Source organism: Xiphophorus hellerii, chromosome 22, assembly GCF_003331165.1.
Source record: "Xiphophorus hellerii strain 12219 chromosome 22, Xiphophorus_hellerii-4.1, whole genome shotgun sequence".
NCBI lineage: Eukaryota > Metazoa > Chordata > Actinopteri > Cyprinodontiformes > Poeciliidae > Xiphophorus > Xiphophorus hellerii.
The window spans coordinates 8,745,722-8,765,668 of NC_045693.1; the positions used below are offsets into that span (position 1 = coordinate 8,745,722).

The following is a 19,947-nucleotide window of genomic DNA, read 5'->3' on the forward strand; positions in this document are numbered from 1 at the left end:
CAAAGGAAATGCTGGATGTTGTAGGTACAGCAGGTGCCACTAGGTGGAGCTGAAGCACTCCATATTGAACAGCTGTAGTGTCACTTGATTGCTAAAGGGGCTTGTTTTTACAGTAAATGTAAATCTCTTCTTACTCAGCTTTTCTGCTTTCATTTGACCCCCACAGATGATGATGATGATGATGATGATGGTGATGGGGATGAATGCAGCTTAACGCATCCAGTGACTCACAGACTTTCTGTAGACAACACTTCTCCTTCCTCCTCTCACTCCCCTGCAACCAGCAGCCAGAACTGGCTCAGCAGCAAGCAACGCTCCCACTCTTTTACGTCAGGTTAGATTGCAGCGGTTAGCCCGAATTTGATCATTTATCACATTCAGTCTGAATACTGGTTATTTTTCAGCAACCTACCAGAAGATTAAACCCATGCAACACTCTCCTGGAGGAGAAGGGGTGGAAAAAGGATCCAACTACTGTGTGACTCTGGTGGTCGGGGGCAGTTCGGCAGACAGCTCGTCGATAATCAGAGGTCTGGAGCCTCCGGTGCTGCCCTCACCTTCATGGCAGCCAGACGTGTTTAAGGACTCTGCTCTGAAAAGTTACTCGAGCCTCCCGCGACCTCGCAACAAATCTGTCTTTAAAAAGTTCTTTGGGAAAAAAGAGCCCTGAGCGTATACATGCTGGTTTTTACATATAGTTTTTAACGTGCAGTGCACATTTAAATAAAAACACACTACTACTGACCATATTTATGAGCAAAACACTTATCCTAGTTATATTTTTGATGCGTTTGTGATAATTCACTACAGAGCCTTAAAAGTCATTATAAATAACCTGTTTTATGAGTGTCTCTTTTTTGATCCTTCACTTTTTAAGTCAGATAAAAACTAACACAACTGCTAACACACTGCAAAGTGTGCACTGTGTACTTACAGTTCAACTTAGAAGTGTACATACAGTCATCACTGACATGAATGTCATATGAATTCAGGACAATAAAGGATTTCTTTCAACGATTTATATCAAGATGGAAGGATAATGCAGCTTTCAACTTCAATAATTTCAGAAAACAAGAGTTGGATTAACAAGCTTAAACATTTTCCGCATTGTTTGTGTAATCAACAAAATGTACATTATCAAGTATGGAGGTGGTACCATCATGCAGTGGGGTTACTGGACTGCCAATGGTACTGCTGCGTACTGGATAGAAAATTAAAAAAAGAAAATGTCACCAAATTCATTCATTTCAAGCTCCAAAATGCATACAAACACCGTTAGCAATATTCAAATGTCATTATTATTATGGGCATGAATGTAATTATTTTAGGTCTTTTATGGATTTCAGAGTGCAAATTGAGCTGATTGTATCCGTTTTCTGAGCCTCACAATTATGCTGATAAATGTCGCTCACCAAGTTACGGAGAAACCACAGACGTCCTCGAAACCCTGATGTTCGTGGGAGTTAGGGACTGCCGGCGAAAGGCTGAACGTTGCAAACACTTGATGCTCGCTCTAAAACGCTCCTAAATGCCCTTTTTAATAGTTGAAACACCAAATGTACCTTAATATGGCTTGTTATGATCTGTGGAAACCGTCTTTGCACGACTGCAGAAGCTTAGCATCCATGGTCTGTCTTACTTCCGCTCTTCTGGAAGTAAGAGCGGAACACACATTGTAACACACATTGGCTTGTGTTACAGCCAATCAGCACCAAGGAAAATGAACGACACTCGTTGATTGGCTGCCTTTTTAACACCAACCAATAGCATGTGAAGGAATTTTGATCAAAGCTGTATTTTATTTGTAATATTTCAAATATGGTCTCTGCAAAAAAGGATAGAGATCACCACTTTAGTTGAACCGTTTTCTCTAAGATGACTACAAACGAGTCGATGAGCCTTGTGTTTCAAAACGTTTTGGTTTGGAGCTCACTGTGTTTGCTCTTGAACATTATAAAAAAAAAATTTAAATCAGAGATTGACGGTTTGGGTCACATGACGGAAACTTGGACAGAGTTGGGTCTTAAAACCGGACAAATATCCAAAACCTCCTTATATGTTCAAAAAAGCTTTTCATTCAACCAGATGTATGGTTTTGATCCTGTGAGGATCAGAGAAAATCCTCAATAAATTAAACTTCTGCATCAACTTGTTGTTTGTATGTTAAAGGTTAAAGTTAATATAACATTCACATTTATGACGGTTGTATGTAAACTTCTGGAACTGTAGTTGTTTTGATTGTTTTTGATCACTCTTGTATATTTCTTTTCATTTTTTCCCTGTTGTGCTTTGGGTTATCTGTTCCCCTTTATGTTAAACTAAATATTAATACATTAAGCTCTCAGTGCCTTCAGTTACGTTGCATTTTAACTGCTCCTCAACTATGAATTCACAGTTTGATACTGTTTGATCTTGCGTGATTTAACTACTTTTTTCCCACCTTCTAAGGCAAAGATTAAATACTTAATAAAACTCAAAACAAGGTTTTGCTTTTGCTGTGATTAAAGATTAATTTTTGACACACTTGTACAAAAACATCTTTTTTTTTTGTTATGTCTGTCTGGACTACTTTGAGAAGAAAAGCCATAAGATGAAACAAGAGATTAAAGGTCAGCAAAGCTAAGAACATCTCCACATCACAAGTCATCTTTTTGCATATTAAAGCATATTAAAACATGACCCCATTCAGAGATGTAATTTAAACATAAATAATCGCCGCTTCATTTAAAGCTGAGGAACCAGACGCTCTGTGGACATGGTTGCATAATGTATTCAACTCATAAAGCCTTTGCAAACTAATGCTGCTTAGCATTGCAAAATATTCAGTGTCTGCTTTGGATTAGTTACAGTAGAGAAGAAAAATGACTAATTTGGGCATCTCAAAAGTTTTGATGTCTACTTTGGAAAAACAAACTAGAAGGAAACTGGTGTAAGCTGTTTACTGGTTTGGTGAGCAATGCTGTTTGTTGTTGACGTCCAAAGATTCAGAGCAGCTAAAGTGTAGCTACAGTTAATAGAGTGTTAGAACGCTGTAAAAGCTCAAATATCATAAATATTTTACTTTAATTTCAGAACGTGTAGCCATATTTGTCACTTCTATGCAAAGACAGTGAAAAGATTGAACATAGCGGAGAGGTCAGCTTTGGGGCAGCGAAGCTAAACTGTCAGATAGCAGTTTCCGTGTTTTGGTGGTCGTGCTGATTCTGACAGCAGCAGAAATGTTGGAATATTATATGAGGAGGATTAGAAGCATGACATGATTCTCTGTAAGCCTGCAGATCTGAGGGAGGATTTAAGAAGTGCACCTGGAAACACTTATCGCATACTTCTGCAAAGTAACTCAATCACAGATGTACTGAAGGCTTCGGAGGGCTTGAATGGTACTGCCTGTCAGCGTGAGGTCATGCAGCATCCCACAGTTAAAATGTGCAAAACGCACCGTCAGTGCTGATCAATCTTTCCAGTTCATTTTTCTCACACGTTTTTCTGCTATTTGGAGAAAAAAATGGAATAATCCAGTGATGAAGAAAATGGAGCCAAAAAACAATAAATGCTACTTTGTTGTGTTCACGCTGTTTTCTATATTACCATGTATTCTGGTGCTTTGAAAAATGGTTTATGTTGGTTTTAATGAAATGAAGTCCTGTTGTTGCTTTTTTGGGATCCTGTTCTGAGTAGTGCATATTTACTGAGACATCACTCTCATTTATCTATTTTTTGTAATATACCACTTTGAAAAAACTTAAGAGATTACTTAAAATCATTAGTTTCTCTGATTTTAGTTTTTATAGGTATATGTTTGAGTAAAATGAACATTGCTCTTTTATTCTGTGACCTACTGACAACATGTCTTTAGTATTTATTTGCAGAAAATGAGAAATGGACAAAATAACGAAAAAGATGTAGTGTTTCAGACCTCAAATAATGCAAAGAAAACAAGTTCATTTTAATTTAGAAACAACAATACTAATGTTTTAACTCGGGAAGAGTTCAGAAATCAATATTTGGTGGAATAACCAGGAGGTTTTCATTGGGGTTCAGAGCAGAAGGCTCTTAAATTTTTCTAGAGCTGAATGTTAAAGGATAAATTGACCAGAATAAGAAAAAATATTCAATGCTGAATGAGTGCTTCTTAGTGCTCAAACTGTTATTAGCATGAATCAAACAGGAAGTCACACCTTAAGTTTCAGTTTCAAGGACCAACTGGACAAGTCATTATTGGCCGTATTAGTCAAAAAAAATGTCAGTCGTTGTTTTTGCTAAAGTTACTGAACCATCAGAGCAGACAGCACGTCTGCATAGTCCAGAATAAGATCGAATTATATTATTATTGGTTTTATTGCCACATATATTCACAATGAATTTACGTAATTACATATTAACAAGTACAATGCAAGTTGTTCAAAACATCCATGGAAGCCATTCTTAGTCGTATACTACACGATGCATAAGCAGGGGATGCTGGTGTATTTTTCAATTAAAGTTGTATATCTCTACATGAAACACAAGGCACATGTGCAAAGGAGTGAGGGGCATATAATGATCCACATTGACATTCAGGAAGTGACTGATACAATTAGTCACTGCCTTCACATATGGCATCCATTCCTTTGGAATGCACTGACTGCCATACTGAAGACATTTCTGTGTGTTTTTCCCTCTCCGTCATGTTTGCAGCGACAGCCGTATCGTGTAAGGGCCCAGAGGGACGCAGCACCAGCCAATCGATTGATCGTCGTGTCCCAGATCTTTGTGTCCTCTCCACCCCCTGACCTCTATACGATTCGCTGACAGCTCCTACTGCTCCCGTCACAGCTGCGGGGGGTTGTAGCCCTCCCCTGCAGACACAGCAAAGAGCTCACTATGCTTGCATGTCAGCCCACTCTGGAGGCTTTTCCTTTAAGTGTGGGGGGTTATGTAGAGCAAAACATGTGCTGCACTCGACAACTGCTCAGAACGACTGCACAACATTTTCCTGCCTTTTCCCCCTGTCCAATCTCTTAAAGACTGACCGCCTGACATGTCCTCCCAAAGGTGGGGTGAAGCGTCTTAGACCTAAGTGACTCACAAGGGTCGGCAGTGTCTTTCAAAGAGATCTGGAGATCAGAAGGAGCCATTAGGACAGTGTAACAGGAGAAAGATGTCCTCAGGCCCTCACCCTTCCCTACAGTTGATAGAAAATGGCGCTACTGCCTTTGGAGGGATGCATGACGCTCAACCCATGACACATTCCCACAGGGACGGAAAGTTAGTTGTTCCTTACTTGAGTAACTTTGCTGAAATACAGAGTGAAGCAGCATAATTAACTGTATAAAAGAGAATAGATGTATGTTTTATTGAAAATCTCTGAGCTTTCAACTTGCAGGCTTCAAAAAGGTCAGTTCTGTGGTTTAGCTGGCTTTGAAACCCAAAGCTGCAGGCCGCAAGCAGCCTTATGGGAGGCAATGAAAGGGACGTAACGGGGAGAGTGAGTTTAAGAACTGTCTTTGCTGGGCAGGAGGTAAAATGGTGGATCAAATGACCTCATTTCCACAGCCCTGGAATCCCATTTCACCTTATCTATTCACCTGTTAACATTTTCACATATAAAGCTGTATTTAATAACTCTGAATGAGGAGTGCCTCACTGTGAGAGGCAGTCAGACACTTGGATTTAAATGTTTTACTTTTTTTAACATTAGTTTATAATCTGCAATATGGATATATACATTGTGGTAAGTATCTACATGTCATGGTGTACAGATGTGAAGGTGCATGTAACAAACCCAGTATATAACAGAGGTTATATACTTTAGAATGGATTTTATTTTATTTTTTTGAATGACTACTTTTTACTTTTAATATACTGAAGTATGACATCACTTGAGTATAAATGTTGGGTACTCTACCCACCTCTGCTTATCAGAATCAGATTCAGAATCAGCTTTAATTGCTACGTTTATATGCAAAAACAAAGAATTTGACTTGGTGTGAGGATTTAGGTTTCTGTGTTGTTTTTAGGTTAATTTAGTCTGTGTTGATTGATCCCAGCTGTGTCTCGTGTTCCCTGATTTCTTCCTGTGTATTTAACCTCACCTGTGTCCCCTGCTCCCTGTCGGATACTTGTGTAATGTCAAGTCTTTGTTGTCATTGGTTCGGTGTAACTCCCAGTGCTACCAGTGTCTGCGTTTCCTTGTCTCATCGCTCACCTGTGCTGCCTGGATTCTGTTTAGGTTTTTGATCATTATTAAAACATCATTTTTCACTACAAACTGGGTCCAGTCACATTCCAACCTCACCTCTCAACACAACTCATGACACTTAGAAATTCATGACACTTTAAAAGATATTTTAAAATACTGAAAAAACTATGTGCATATATTAATATAAATGCACAAAACAATATTTTTTTCAAATATCACAAATATGCCCTTGTTTTCCGGTAGAGTAGCTGAGTGCTGGAGCTCTCAGCTGTTTTTATTAGCTGTTTTTAGTTTTAGTTTAGATGTTAGTTTTGTTTTCTGTAGCCCCATACTAACAAAAAACACAATTTGTGTCCAGGATGTGTGTGGTCTGTGTAGATGTTAGCTTTGTTTTTCCTGACCCTAGACCTGTAAAGTCCTGGATGGAGTTAAGGTCATATAGGTTAATTCTGAATACACAATCACTCTCATATTATGATAATTGTTAAAGGTTTTTAAAGAAAATTGCATGGTTTCCTGGTACATATATGGCAGGAACATGAAGCTATTCCAGAAATTCTACGTTGTATCCACCCCAAAACAATCCCAACAATTGATCAGCAAACTAATAAATAAATAAAGCCCAACAGAAATTGTTTTGTTAGCTGTTTTCTTTCCAACAAGAAGTTAAAGTAAGACTCAATCTGTGCCCGCAGTGTCTGGCTGTCTTATGAACAGCTGCTCTGAGGAACTGACAGGAATTGTGAGAAAGCTTGACACTCTGACATGACCTTGATTTCCAGAAACTCACCATGCGCAGGTTTCTGCACCGAGATTATTTGGCATCACAAAAGATAAGTAGTTTATTTCGCCTCCACATCTCCGTGTATGTCGTATGTACTCCACAGGATAAAGTCAATTTTATGTGCTGCTTTAGGAAGGCTTGAGCAGAATGTTGTGTAACAATATGTCAGATTTTTATCAGCTGTTTGGCCTTTTAGCTGAGGGCTTCCCGGACCATACATCATCCCTGGCCCCTCCTTCCTGTCTGCAGCTGTCAGTGTGCCTCCTGGGCTGGTACCACAAAGAGCAATAACTGGAGAGAACGCACCATATCTAAGCACCCGCTCCCCCATCAAAACCTCACTCCCCCTCACCCTTCCACCAAACAGCCAAATCCCCTTTGTCCTGAATTGTTGGTAAGCTTCTTGCATATACCCTCCATGAGATGGAGGGATAAAGAGTTCAGGGTCCTGCTCAGATATCTGGCCCAGAAATTCAGAGTAAATGCACACATCTGTGTTCTGATATGGCCATTGATTAACTTAAAGGAATATGAAGTTAACCTATTGACTGCATGACTTTATCAGTTATCATGCACTACATCAACTACTCTTGCTTAGGACACATTGATATTTTCAAGTTCCTTCACAGTAAGCAAGTTTTTACAGCTGCAAAAAGCAAAAACGTAATGTTTATAAAGAGAAAATAAAAAATTTTGTGATTTAGATGCAGTATAATCACATGCAGTTGTTTTTCTGCATCATAGAAAACATTTATCAAAAAAGAAATAAAAACAAGAACTTTATTTCATAACCACAGCAATGCATTTGTACTTTTTTTTTAAAATTAGCTGTTTTTGTTATTTTTCATGTGATTTTGAAATGTATTTACATCAGTAAATATGTGCAAAAGGTTTTTAGTTTTATCAGAGTAACATAATCTCACATGAAAAGATTTGTGAAACTTTAGATATTCAATTTTAGTTAATTTATTTACCGTTTAGCTGGGGGAAAGCCACAATAAGAAATATTAATTTTTAGTACACTCACTGATGCTACAATATTGGACACCTCAAAATCCTGAAAAATAAAATATATTTTATATAATTTAGCGTAACATGTACAACTATGCGCTAAATTACTAATTCCCCTAGCTTATGTAGAACTAGACTTCTTTTCATTTTACTCAGAAGTTTGTTTCAGACCGGAAATGATGATAAATAAGACAAACTAAAAGGAGTAAAAATTTATATTTTATCAAGTAAATATGTTAAAATTAAAAGATCCCTTTAAACCTAAACCTGCCAGGGGAATGAATGATTCTGGACTTCACTAAACATGCGATTATGATAACTGATCACAATTGATTTCTCCTGATCACTCTTCAAAATGTGAAAGACAAGAGAACATCCAATTTAAGCGAGGCAGATGTGTGTTGATCTTCCTAAATCAGGAAATGGTTACAGGAAATAGGTAGCTACTTGCCCAAACTTGTCCATTTCTACATTCAGACAAATAACTAATGTTTAAAACAGCGAATATTGTGAGAATCACGGCAGGATGAGGACTCACGTTTGTTTTGGCACCAAATACAGTAAGGAGAATGGTAAGGAAAGCATAAAAACATTTCCAAACCAAACAACTGCACCTTTGAATCACCAAGCTGCCATAACACCCATTATATACAATCTACGTTCCAACTGGATGCTTGAGAAACATGCCATGAAAACATCTTTCCCTGTCCAATCGTCACATGAACATGTCCAGTCTGCTGAACGATACAGGAACTTTAAATCACACCATCTTCAACTTTTCAGCGACAAATAATCCAAGTGTTTGACCTAAAGCAAAAAGTGGTTCTGTGGAAAAGTACCTCATATTAAAAACTAGAGCATGGTAGAGGATATGTGATGCTGTGGGCTTGATTCTCTTCCAACAGCCTCAGAAACCTCATTAGAGTGCATTAGAGTCCAAAATTAATTTCTAGTATAAAATCTATTTCACGCTTTGTATTTCTGGATATGTTTTATATTCAGCAACAATTTCTCTTATCCCTCGACGGCTAAACAGATGGTGTTCAGGTGCTGCAGATGAGCTCGGTGCACATCAAATGTCACATTCTGGGGATGACGAGTAAATCATATGCACGTATAGTGACAACATGGACTGTATGGATGCTAATTACATCATAAAGCGTCAGATGTATCCATATGTGCGTACATCCTCCATTTGGTAGAACTGGCAAGGTCTTTGTGTTATGTAACCCATCTGGTGCTCTGCTGCAGGGAGCCGGGGGTTACCATCCACAGAGCCAGCTCTCCTGCTCGGCTACTTCAGGCTGATTAGCCTTAGATTGTGATGTTGTTCTTCCACGTTAGTTAGAAAATAATAAAAATGTAACTTTAGAGCTTACTGGTGGCAGCTGATCCAGTTGTGCGCTGGTCGTGTGAGGCCACGGAGCAGCAGATGCTTGCGCAGCAGCTCGTCTGACGCAGATCACGACTGGCAGCTCTTTCTGCAGCCAGCCTGACAGGTCACATCATTTACACACTGCAAAACAAGCCCCAAAAAAAAGCGCCTTCCTTTTTTTCATCACTTTGAAATGACCTGGAGGTATTTCAATGCTGCAATAAATAAATAAATAAATAAAACTAACATGTTTGCCAGAGGGTGTTGTCTATTTAAAGCTTCAGCACAGCTGTCAGGCTCGGAGCTCTCGCAGAATCGGCGCTCCACACGCAGCGAGTCGATACGATCAACACATTACGGGTCGCAAAGAGGCGACCTTTTCTGCCGTTTGACAACAAATTCTCCTCTGTGGTTTTAAACCCTCCAATTAGCTCCGCTACAAATCCTTTATAAAACAAGAAATAAACCCTTAATTCACTGTTGCCACTTATCCTGCGGTGTAATCTGATGGAACATGGAAACACATTTCAGGGGGGGTGGGCAACACAAAATCTCTACAACCGCAGTTAAGCTTATTTACTTGTAAGCAGAGAATGTGAAAACAACAATCGAGTTTTATGATCAGGACGAAAACCTTCGCAGGAGCAAAAACTGTTTATATAATTTTATACTAGAGAGAACCTGATTGTTGAGAGAAGTGTATGTTTACAGTTCACCGCAAAAGTATTTACACCACTTATACTTTTCAAAATTTTGTCATGTTTCGTAGTTTGTTTTTAGTGGAGCTTAAATGATAGACTAACAAAAGATGTGAAATAGACAAAAAATACATTCCTTTTCAAAATCATCCCCTTTTTACTGATATCACCAAATGAAATCTAGTGCAGGATTAGATTATGAGATAATATCCTAAAGTAAAATACTACACATCACCCTGAACACAAAATCTCCACACTGAAACATGGTGGTGGTATGTTTTTTTTTTTCTTTTCAGGTACAGGAAAACCTTTCTGGCTGGAATACAAATACACACCACAGTTTTTAATTGCAAAAAGACAGAAAATTTGCACTTTTAAATCTCTACCTTGTGCTAGTCTAAAACATAAATGCCCAACACTGTTGTGTGATATCAAATAGTTAGAATAATATTGCTGTGAATAGAATTAGCATGCCAGTAATGAGAGTTTAAAACAATCCAACAAGACTAAAATCTCACTGGTCTGCAGGATTTTAATGCATCATAGAATATTTTTCCAAATATTTTATGCAAGCAGTCTTTAGTGAATGTGATTTAGCGCACATTGATACTGGGATGGTTCTGATTCTGTCCAGTAGATCTAAATTTGTTGTGATAATGTGACAAAAATTGGAAACGTTGTGCAGGTATCAATACTGTTGCAAGGTGCTGCATATTTGCTTCTATTCGTTTGTGGTGGCGGGTGAATAGAGTGCACATCGTTGCACAATTAAATATTGATTGATACTCCGTGAGCAAAAGCTCAACACAAGGCAGGGCTTCTGTCGGGAAGAATTAATAGAATCACCAGGGTCATCGCTTTGTGTGCTCCTTTATTGAAAGAAAACATCGGCTGTGATCATGGAAAACTTGAGAATAAAAAACTGAATAAGCAACAAACAGAAAACTAACTGAATATATTCCCAGTTGTGTTCCATCTCACAGTCAATTATTAAGCATGTAATCCATTTTCTTAAGAGAAACAAAACAAATGATTATTTACATTAAACACATGCATGTGGCACAACAACTCTTCCACCCTCTCATCTTGCTGCAGAGTACAGTAGGTCACAACACCATTGTTAACCATGAACAGACTTACTTAACAGCCGGCTTGTGTGAAGCATATATGCACAGACACATGAGAACATTGACGTCAGCACAAACTGCAGGAAGATGTCCTTTCACTGGTTCTGGCTTCTGTGTTTTAAACACTCTTGTAGGGTTGATAGAATATCCTGCAGAAGAGCGTTTCTGTTCTCCTTTGACACCTAGACAAGAAAAACGAGAGTGGAAAAAACAATTAATATGACAAACACGGTTAGTCTGAGCAGAGGGAGAAAGCATACTATACAAATATCCATCAAGGAAATGAGACAACATTCTGCCTAGAGATGATCAAGCTGACACACAAGCACAAAGCAGCGACGTGGAAGGAAATGAGAGAACGCTTTCAACATTTCTCACAAATAAAAATCTTCAATTTGAAAACCAAAAAAACAAATCAATTGCAGCCAATTTGTACCAGAAGACAGCTAATTAGTAAAGAAAATCCACCTGTGTGGAATTTAATCTCAGTAGTACACCAATACATGGTGGTGGCAGCATCATGATGAGGGGATGCTTTCCTTCAGCAGGGACACAGAAGTTGGGAACAGTAAATGGAGCTAAATAGAGAACAATCTTGGAGGAAAACCAGTTAGAGGCCTCAACATTTTCCTGTTTCATCATTCCCAGGGAAACATGGTGGTGAAAGCATCATGCTGCGGGGATGCAGTTCTTCAGCGGGAACACAGAAGCTGGTCAGAGCTGGTGGGAGTTTGAGGAAACCTAATACAGGACAATCCTGGAGGAAAACCTGTCAGAGTGCAGAAAAGACTTGAGACTGATGCGGATTAGATCAAATCCTACCCATGAGGAAAAATGGTGTAGTCAAATCCCAGACCGAAATTCAACTGAGAATCTGTGCAATGACTTGAAAATGTATTTTCCATCCAACCTGATTGATAAGATTTTTATTTGGACAAAAAAAAAACATAAACATGAAATAAAATCATTAAAATTTGTGGTTTAACAAAACAATGAGACAAAGTTGAAGAAGTAAAACTGTCTCTATACGACACTGTTCTCCTATCATGTCCAGTATAAACCTTTTTACTGTCTCATAACCTGATTTGGTCTAACACAATGACTGCCACAGTACAGTGAATACTTTGCATGACAATGTCTGTAACTGAGTCCACCGTTAGAAATTATTTTGACATTTGAGACACCCCTTTGTTGTTGAATCAGTCACGCATGATTTAGATTTAATCCGACTGCGACTGAGAGAGATAATGCAGGGTCGACCCTCCTGCCCTCCTAACACTAAAGGGATACAGTGTAAACACTGTTGCTATTAGGGGAATTAACAATTCAGACACTGACCCAAATAGCTCCTTTTCTTTATGTTTTTAAACCAGTGAGCCAATGAAGTGATATTTTTACTTACAGTGAAGACCTTGACGTCCCTCCTGCTCCGGACCTCCTCCACCAGACCGAGTGGTTTACCTTTGGGGACAGGGATGGTCCCCAGGATTGTGCAAGATGAACCGTCTAAAGTCTGCCTCACCGCTCTGATGAAGGCCTGACTAAAAAGCTCCATTTTGCCGATCTCATCGATGATGAACACCTTCCTGCTGTCCCCGTCTGCTGCCCCCGTCTGCAGACACCAGACCAGGAAATGAAAATTCACTGAGTGCAAAAACATGATCTTAATACTTGTCATAATAAATTTGGTGACTTATGTTTCTGCAGTCAATTATCCACTTGTTTTGTTTAAAAATCTTTCATACTGGACGCTGAATTGTAGCAACCGAAATGATTTACAGTTAAATCACAAAATAGACGAGGCAACAGCTGGGATCCCTTAAAACTTTAGGACAAAAAATTTTAAAAACAGAGCAGGAACACAACAAGAAATAAAATTTCCTAAGTGAATTATTAATCATAGTTAGCATCAGTTATTTTACCCTGAGAATTAACTAAGTGAGCAACTGGAAATTTTGAAGTACAAAAGCCGACCCTTCTTTTGCAACACTTGCAAAAGTGTTGAAATCCTTTGAAGATTTTCAAATTTTACAACCTGAAACTTCAATAAGTTCTATAAAAATTTTATGTAGCAGACAAAAAAACACTTCATAATTGTGATTACAAATAATAAAAACCTGCAACGCCTGGCACACATTTGTATTCAACCCCACCTTTAACTTTTAGTTTCTCTACAACTTACCACTTACCTGATCGCTCTGTTTGTTTCAATTTGTTCTGGAATGTTCTCCAACATTCAGATATCATCCAGATAAATCCTCAGATATCTTCCCAAAACAGATGGATTTATACTTAATTAAATTACAAATGAGTGTAATGAACTTACTAATCAGGAAACTCTTAAATTTACTCAGAAAATATGCCCACCAGACTTTTCAGATTTCTATTTGTAAAAAAAAACACATAATTTTTCGTCCAATAAAAATTATGCTTTTACTTAGTGTTTTATTGTATCAAATCCAAACAAAAAAAAATTAAGTTAGTGGCTACAGCACAAAAAATATTCAAAGGTTCAAGGGTTATGAATATGAAAGTGGAAGGTAATGTATATCGGCACTAAAATCAACTTTAGATCTTAATTTACCTATAAAAATCGATGCCTAAAGCATGTTTACATGACTTTGACAATGTTTGGGAGTCCCAACGAGCTGCAGTGATTGCACATAGAGTACAAAAGAAGATGAAAGTGGACCGTGTGACGCCATGCCACAGACACCTTCTCTTAACATGTGTAGGCGTCACTCCAGGCTCACTTTACATGCGGGATTAATCACGGTCAGTGACAGCCAGACGGCACCAGCAACACTAAAAATGTCACTGTGGAATTTACATGCTTGCAAGCTTCAAATTATTCCATCAATTGTGAGGCAAATCAAAGGTTTGATGGTTTAGAAGTGGGGAGGAGGAGGGTCTCATTTAAAAGATGAGTTTACAGGCCATGTGCTGCAGTCTTACATGTCTGAAGAGGGGAAGGGCCAGGCTTTCAAATGAAGGCAAATCAACCACATACTGTCCCACAGTGTACTCCCGTCTGCCGTGAGATGTGCCGGCTCCTTCTCTGCAAGACAAAATGAGGCGTGGGAGAATCAAAACGATGGGATGAAAAAGGCAGGCAGCTTGATAAGGGCGCTGTGGGTAAAAACCTCCACCTGATTCTGGACAGGTGGCCCCTCTCTCCTGCAAGTGTGACGACATCAAAGCCGACCCTTCTGCCTCCCTCCCTGACCTCTTCTGTGTAAAATCCTTCCAGTCCCACTCCGGATGACACTAAAGCTTCACAGGCTTCTTGGACCAGAGTGGTTTTTCCCACACCTGTGGGTAAAACAATAGACCTGGTATAAAAACATAGTAATAACACGATTCTGCAAGATGTTTGTGACCATTGAATTTTTCTATATTATTGGGAATTTAAGTACCAGCACACACAGTACTGCTAAATTGTGAAACACGGCTAAAATACTCTGGAGAAAACTAAGAGCCCAGTGCACTAAAAACCTCATGGTTTTTCCACCAAATATTGATTTCTGAACTCTTCCTGAGTTAAAACATTAGTAGGCTATTGTTGTTTCTAAATGAATATGAACTTGTTTCCTTTGCATTATTTGGGGTATTAAAGTATTGCATCTTTTTTGTTATTTTGACCATTTCTTGTTTTCTGCAAATAAATACTACCTTTTTGCTTGGAATTTCAGAGACATGTTGTCAGTAGAATAAAAGAACAATGTTCATTTTACTCAAACATATACCTATAAGAACTAACATCAGAGAAACTCACCATTTTAAGTGGTCCCTTAATTTTTTCCATAACTGTATGTAACATGTTTATAAAGTGTGGCATGAATTAGTATTTCATGACAGCCTATTAGGGTTGCTGTACATAAAAAAGGAGGAGTACATTTCTGTAAAAAATCTAATTAGTGTTAATTTCCTAGTCAGAAATTTGCTAGAAAAAAACTCTTATAGAAAACATTTGTATTGACAATTTCTATGATTAATCTCAAATGATCTAAGTTTATTCCAGCATTTTTTTTAACTTTTCAAACTCAAAAACTTTCAAAAAAATTTCTAAAAGATTTTTGAGATTAATCTCAAATTTTCTGAGTTTTGTGTTGTTTGGCCATCATAGCTATTCAGTCCCTTTTACTCTGACAACCCTAAACAAAATCAAGTGCAGCTCATTGCCTCAAAAAGTCACCTAATTAATTATTACAAAATAAGAAACTAGACATGACTGGTAATTAATGTAAATCGTTTTAAAAGTGTGTTTACAACCAAAAATAGTAGCTTTAAAACGTATTGAGTTACTTACATTGAGGGACCACAATATTAACGAATAATCATACAATAAATTTGAATTTGTGTTCAAATGAGGCTCGTTTGTCAGATTAAAAGTACCTTTTGGAAATAACCTTCAAACATGCATTTCATTATGTTGACGCAAATTTCTGTACTAAAACTATTTTTTTTCTATTAATCTAATAATGTATTCTAACTTCAAATAGAATGTACGATCAAAAACAATCAAAATTAACAGAAATATGATGCATCAGTCTGTGTGTAATTTATTGATGGAGTTGCTGAAATAAATATACATTTCAATAATATTCAAATTCATTCAGACTGTATGTCTAAGAACTGAACAGCTAAAACGAGCTAATTAACATTAGGAGCGTTATTTAGAGTAATTACGTCGGGCTGTGGAGTTAGAATAACTTTCTGATTCATGATGACTGACGGAAACACTCGGTGTTTTTATTTACCTGGAGGTCCGGTCAGAAAAACGTGTTTGATCATAGCAGAGGTTTCACCATGCACAGTGCAGCCGCTACAGACGCGCTTCCGTACACAGAGAATCCACGCATGCGCACTGCGTGTTCAACTTGACACCACCTAACAATAACACAAGTGTGAAACTGCAAACTTAAGTTCTCCAGGAGCTGATTATAATATCTGCTTTAATATTTAAAAATGGTGTAATGAGAAAGTCAAAATATAAAGAACTGTGCTTAGTTTTAAAAACTAAAATAAATAATAAAGTTATTGTGTGATACATAGATGTGTTTGTTAATAGCAAAATAAAATTTAGGCAGAAGAAATACTTTTTTAGACATTTTTTTGTTGTACAAAACTTAAGAAATTAATACTTACAGTAATTTTTTATATGTTAGAAAAAGTTGAAGTACTTCCAATGACAATGAATTTACATTATTTTACTCGAGAGTAGCAATACTTCATATTACTATATAATTAGTTAAAACCCACTTCTGCTGTTTAGTAATTGTGACTAACACAAGTAAGTAAGCAGTAATAATTCATTAGTTAATAAATTAACCAGTTAATTATGCAGTTATGATAAATAGCAAAACCAAACAGAAGTGCTACTCTTGTCTGTTGTTAAAGTCCATAAGGAGAATATAAGACACATTAACATGAAGAGGGATTTTTCATCTTTGCTTAGAAAAATAACCTTTCATTGTTGTGATTCTGCTGTAACCTAAACATAAATGTATAAGCAAAGAAAGCAGAAAATGGTCACAAAAGCTGATCTTTATTCAAAATGTGTGAAGCATAATACAACATATTTTCCTCTTCAAGGGGAAACGGTATGCTTTTGGTCACCATGTCGGTGTCTACATGCTTTTTTACATCGTGTACCCTGGGAGTTTGCTGGCTACAAGTTCAGAGATATGTTGGTACTCCTTTCTGAAATCCAGTGATCCAACCTCATCCTCCAGTTCCTCCACTTCCTGAGCTTCAAAAGAAGATGTGGATTGTGTTGAAAATCCTCCAACATGGCTACGGTTCCTGGGTGATTTTTTCTTTTCACTTCTTGATACTAAAACACTTTCAGCACAAAAGCTTTGCTCCATTTTGTCACTTGCATTCGCTTGGTTTCTGGAGCAGACAGTTTGTGAGGAAGATGGCTTCTCCATGTCGCAACTATCGGCGTCTGAGGAAAAACTGAGAGCCGAGGAGCGGGTGCGAGGTTGGATGATGTGTGTGCCCATCAGAACTTGGTGAGGGGATTTGATCGGTACTGGGTGGTGATCGGGTCTTTTATGGAAACCTTCAGATCTTGGATTAGAAATGCAGGAATCAGAACTGACAGGAGACTTTGGAGTGTTGGCTACTGAGGATTCATTACTGGATTCAAGACTGTCAAAGTCGTCTGCATAGTTTGCATCATTTTTATTATTACTGCACTCTGAAAACAAAGACTCTGGACTGTTGCTCCTGCTGTTTTGCCTCTCTATGAGATCAGGGACTGAAACTCTGAATTTATCCCAGTCAGACTGAGAATCTGACTGATCCAGCTCAGTGTGATGCTTGTTCTTGTCTTTGCTCAGAGGAGCGCTGTCACTGTGCACACTGGGATTGGGGCTGGGAATGCATTTCAGCTCTTTCAGTGGATGAAAATCTTCAGAATCTCCTGGGGAACGACCGTCTTGGGCACCCTGCTGAGTTTTTGCTTTCAGAGTGACTGTTTCTCCTAGTGCAGAGTCAACAGTGAGACTCTGCATCACTGTCTCGATGTTTTCATCTAAGTTAGAGCGCCGATATAATAGTCCTCTTTTTTTGGACTTTATAGTTTCAGAGTTTGACTTTTCCTTTTCTTTAGCCGTCCTTGACTGTGTTCCACTCTTCTGTAACTCCATGCATTCACGTTTGTTCACTTTGAGAGGAGAAATTTGCTTTAGCCTTAAATTGAATGTTTTAGTTGTTCCATACATGAGCTTCTTCCTTTGAGTTTTCCTGGATTTTAAGGGCTCTTTTTGGTTGTCTTTCCTCTTCACAGGGTAAACGATGGGTGTAGAGCAATTTCTGGGAGGAGGTAAAGGGTTTAAATTAATGTCAGAGAGATTTGTAGTTTTGTACAGGGACTGAGTTTGTGGTGAGTTTCTGTGATCGTCTGTAACCGGCCTGGTAATTCGATCCGGACTGGGATAAACGGTCAACTGTGACAGTTCAGCAACAAGAGCATTTAAAAGTGGGAGCTGCTGTAAAGCTTCCCTGAGGATATTTGTGTTGTCACTTGTTTCTTGGTGGCTTGGTGTTTTTGTAGCACGAGACATTTTCTGGTGTACCGCTCTGGAAACCGAATCTTCAACTTTCTTTTTATGCTCCTCATCCTCACAGATGGAATCTTCAAATGTAAAAGCTTCAGTACATAGATTGAGTAATCTGTAATCCTGATTTTCATTCCCCATTTTTGCTTGGGCGGTGTTACGATAGTAAAGATGAGGGGGGCAGAATGCAGCTAAATCCTCCTCAATAGTGTTAGTTTGACCTTCAGCACAATCATCTTCCTTATGCTCATCTACTAGGATCTTTAAATCTCCTGCATCATTACTATGGATGCTAAACTCTGACTTGCTCCCTGTGGGAGAACACATGCTCCCTGATTTCATTTTCTCCTTGAAATGTTCTTGGTCTTGACCTCCTGGGGTACTTGTGCGTTTATAGCCCCTCCCCTCTGTGATGTGTGGCAGTAAACTTGCTCCCAGACACACAAGCTTATAACTCAGGGATATTGCTCCGATCTTCTCCCCGGAAAGGTTGCATATAGCAACGACTCCCTTCCCTGTGTGAGCAGAGGGACTGGAAAGCAGCTTGATTCTGTCCATGGCTTCAGCCAGAGATATCAGAGAGGAGCCAACCAATCTGGGGCTGCTATCCTCACTTACATCCAGCACCATGGCGTACAGGGGGGTGGCAGACAGATGGACGTGCAGAGAGTCCAGGTTCATTTTGAAGAAACAACACTTGCCTCTGTTAAAGGCGAACTCACGCTGTCCGTCCGGCTGCTTTCGCGCAGGCTGGTTAGAGCCAACACTCTCGGATCGGTGCTGATAAATTAGCAGCGTTGGGAAATCCAGTAACCGCACACCGAGAGCTATTCTGTCGGGGACTTTGCAGAGTTTCTCGAGTCGGATATAATCCACTAACAGCTCCAATGAAAACAGAGTCTCGGGATTGTCCAACGACATCATAAAAACTGCGTGTTTTACGGCAATAACAAGTTGCTAACCAAACAAACTAGGCGCTAATCCGCTAGCGCTTCCGGCGGCTACCATGGAAACCAAGAATAGTCGAAGAAACATGACGTCATCACGAGACGCAGATATCTGGGAAATGTAGTCAAGAAAGAATAAAGTATATCACCTATTTTCTTTAAGTATATTATTTCATACGACAGTTTTCGAGTGAAGATTTACTTAAAAGTATTTTTTATTGTTTTAAGTAAAATTTTAAAAAACAAAGTTATAGGAATTCAGCAAAACAAAAAGTCGTGTGTTTTGTTTTTTTAAAACAAGGTGCAATCTGTTGCTCACGTCCTTAAAGTAAAAGCCTTTACAAGCCTCCTTTTGATTTATCTTCAGCTTTCAGTCTTCTTTGATAAGATCACATCAGCACCTCACATCATAACTTAATATCTGTCCACTCCACTTTATAAATGTTCACCAGACCTATCAGGACATCTTCTGTCCACTTCTCTTACTGGACTTGATGGGTGAAAAAAGAAATTCCTCTTCATTTTGTACTTTTTTTCAAAACTGACAGGTGCTTCACAAAAGTCTACCATGTTTTACTGTGAGCATATTATTATTTAGGTGCAAACCGTTTTTGAAAGTGTGGTTTAAATGTTAGAACTATTTCAGACTGTAGCACTTGAGGAGATTTTTGCCAGGCCTGGATGTTTCCTTTGGAAGAAATTATCTGTTTTCCAACCTAGCCTATAGACAGATTTTGTCACCGAGATCCCATATTTT

At 38.5% G+C, this 19,947-nt stretch overlaps 3 protein-coding genes across 8 annotated transcripts in view; 1 reads left to right on the forward strand and 2 right to left on the reverse strand.

The window, feature by feature from the left end:
* mymx (myomixer) overlaps positions 1-2,523 on the forward strand; it is a 42,688-nt gene extending 40,165 nt beyond the window's left edge. For 5 of the 6 annotated variants that reach the window (XM_032553250.1, XM_032553251.1, XM_032553254.1 and 2 more), the window contains 2 exons: positions 167-334; positions 405-2,523. In XM_032553250.1, the coding sequence (XP_032409141.1) occupies positions 167-334; positions 405-670 (434 nt within the window). In that variant the 3' untranslated portion in view covers positions 671-2,523. The remainder of the gene's footprint in view (positions 1-166; positions 335-404) is intronic. The other variant, XM_032553252.1, reaches the window with a different exon arrangement.
* Positions 2,524-10,311: 7,788 nt separating this feature from the next.
* Positions 10,312-16,055, reverse strand: ntpcr (nucleoside-triphosphatase, cancer-related). Its single transcript, XM_032554141.1, has 5 exons — positions 15,937-16,055; positions 14,326-14,488; positions 14,132-14,234; positions 12,579-12,788; positions 10,312-11,358 (listed from the first exon to the last, which is right to left on the reverse strand). The coding sequence occupies exons 1-5, from the start codon at positions 15,968-15,970 to the stop codon at positions 11,272-11,274; spliced, it is 597 nt and encodes a 198-aa protein (XP_032410032.1). The 5' UTR covers positions 15,971-16,055; the 3' UTR covers positions 10,312-11,271.
* Positions 16,056-16,704: 649 nt separating this feature from the next.
* Positions 16,705-19,346, reverse strand: map10 (microtubule associated protein 10). Its single transcript, XM_032552288.1, has one exon. The coding sequence runs from the start codon at positions 19,165-19,167 to the stop codon at positions 16,819-16,821; it is 2,349 nt and encodes a 782-aa protein (XP_032408179.1). The 5' UTR covers positions 19,168-19,346; the 3' UTR covers positions 16,705-16,818.
* Between the last annotated feature and the right edge of the window lie 601 nt (positions 19,347-19,947).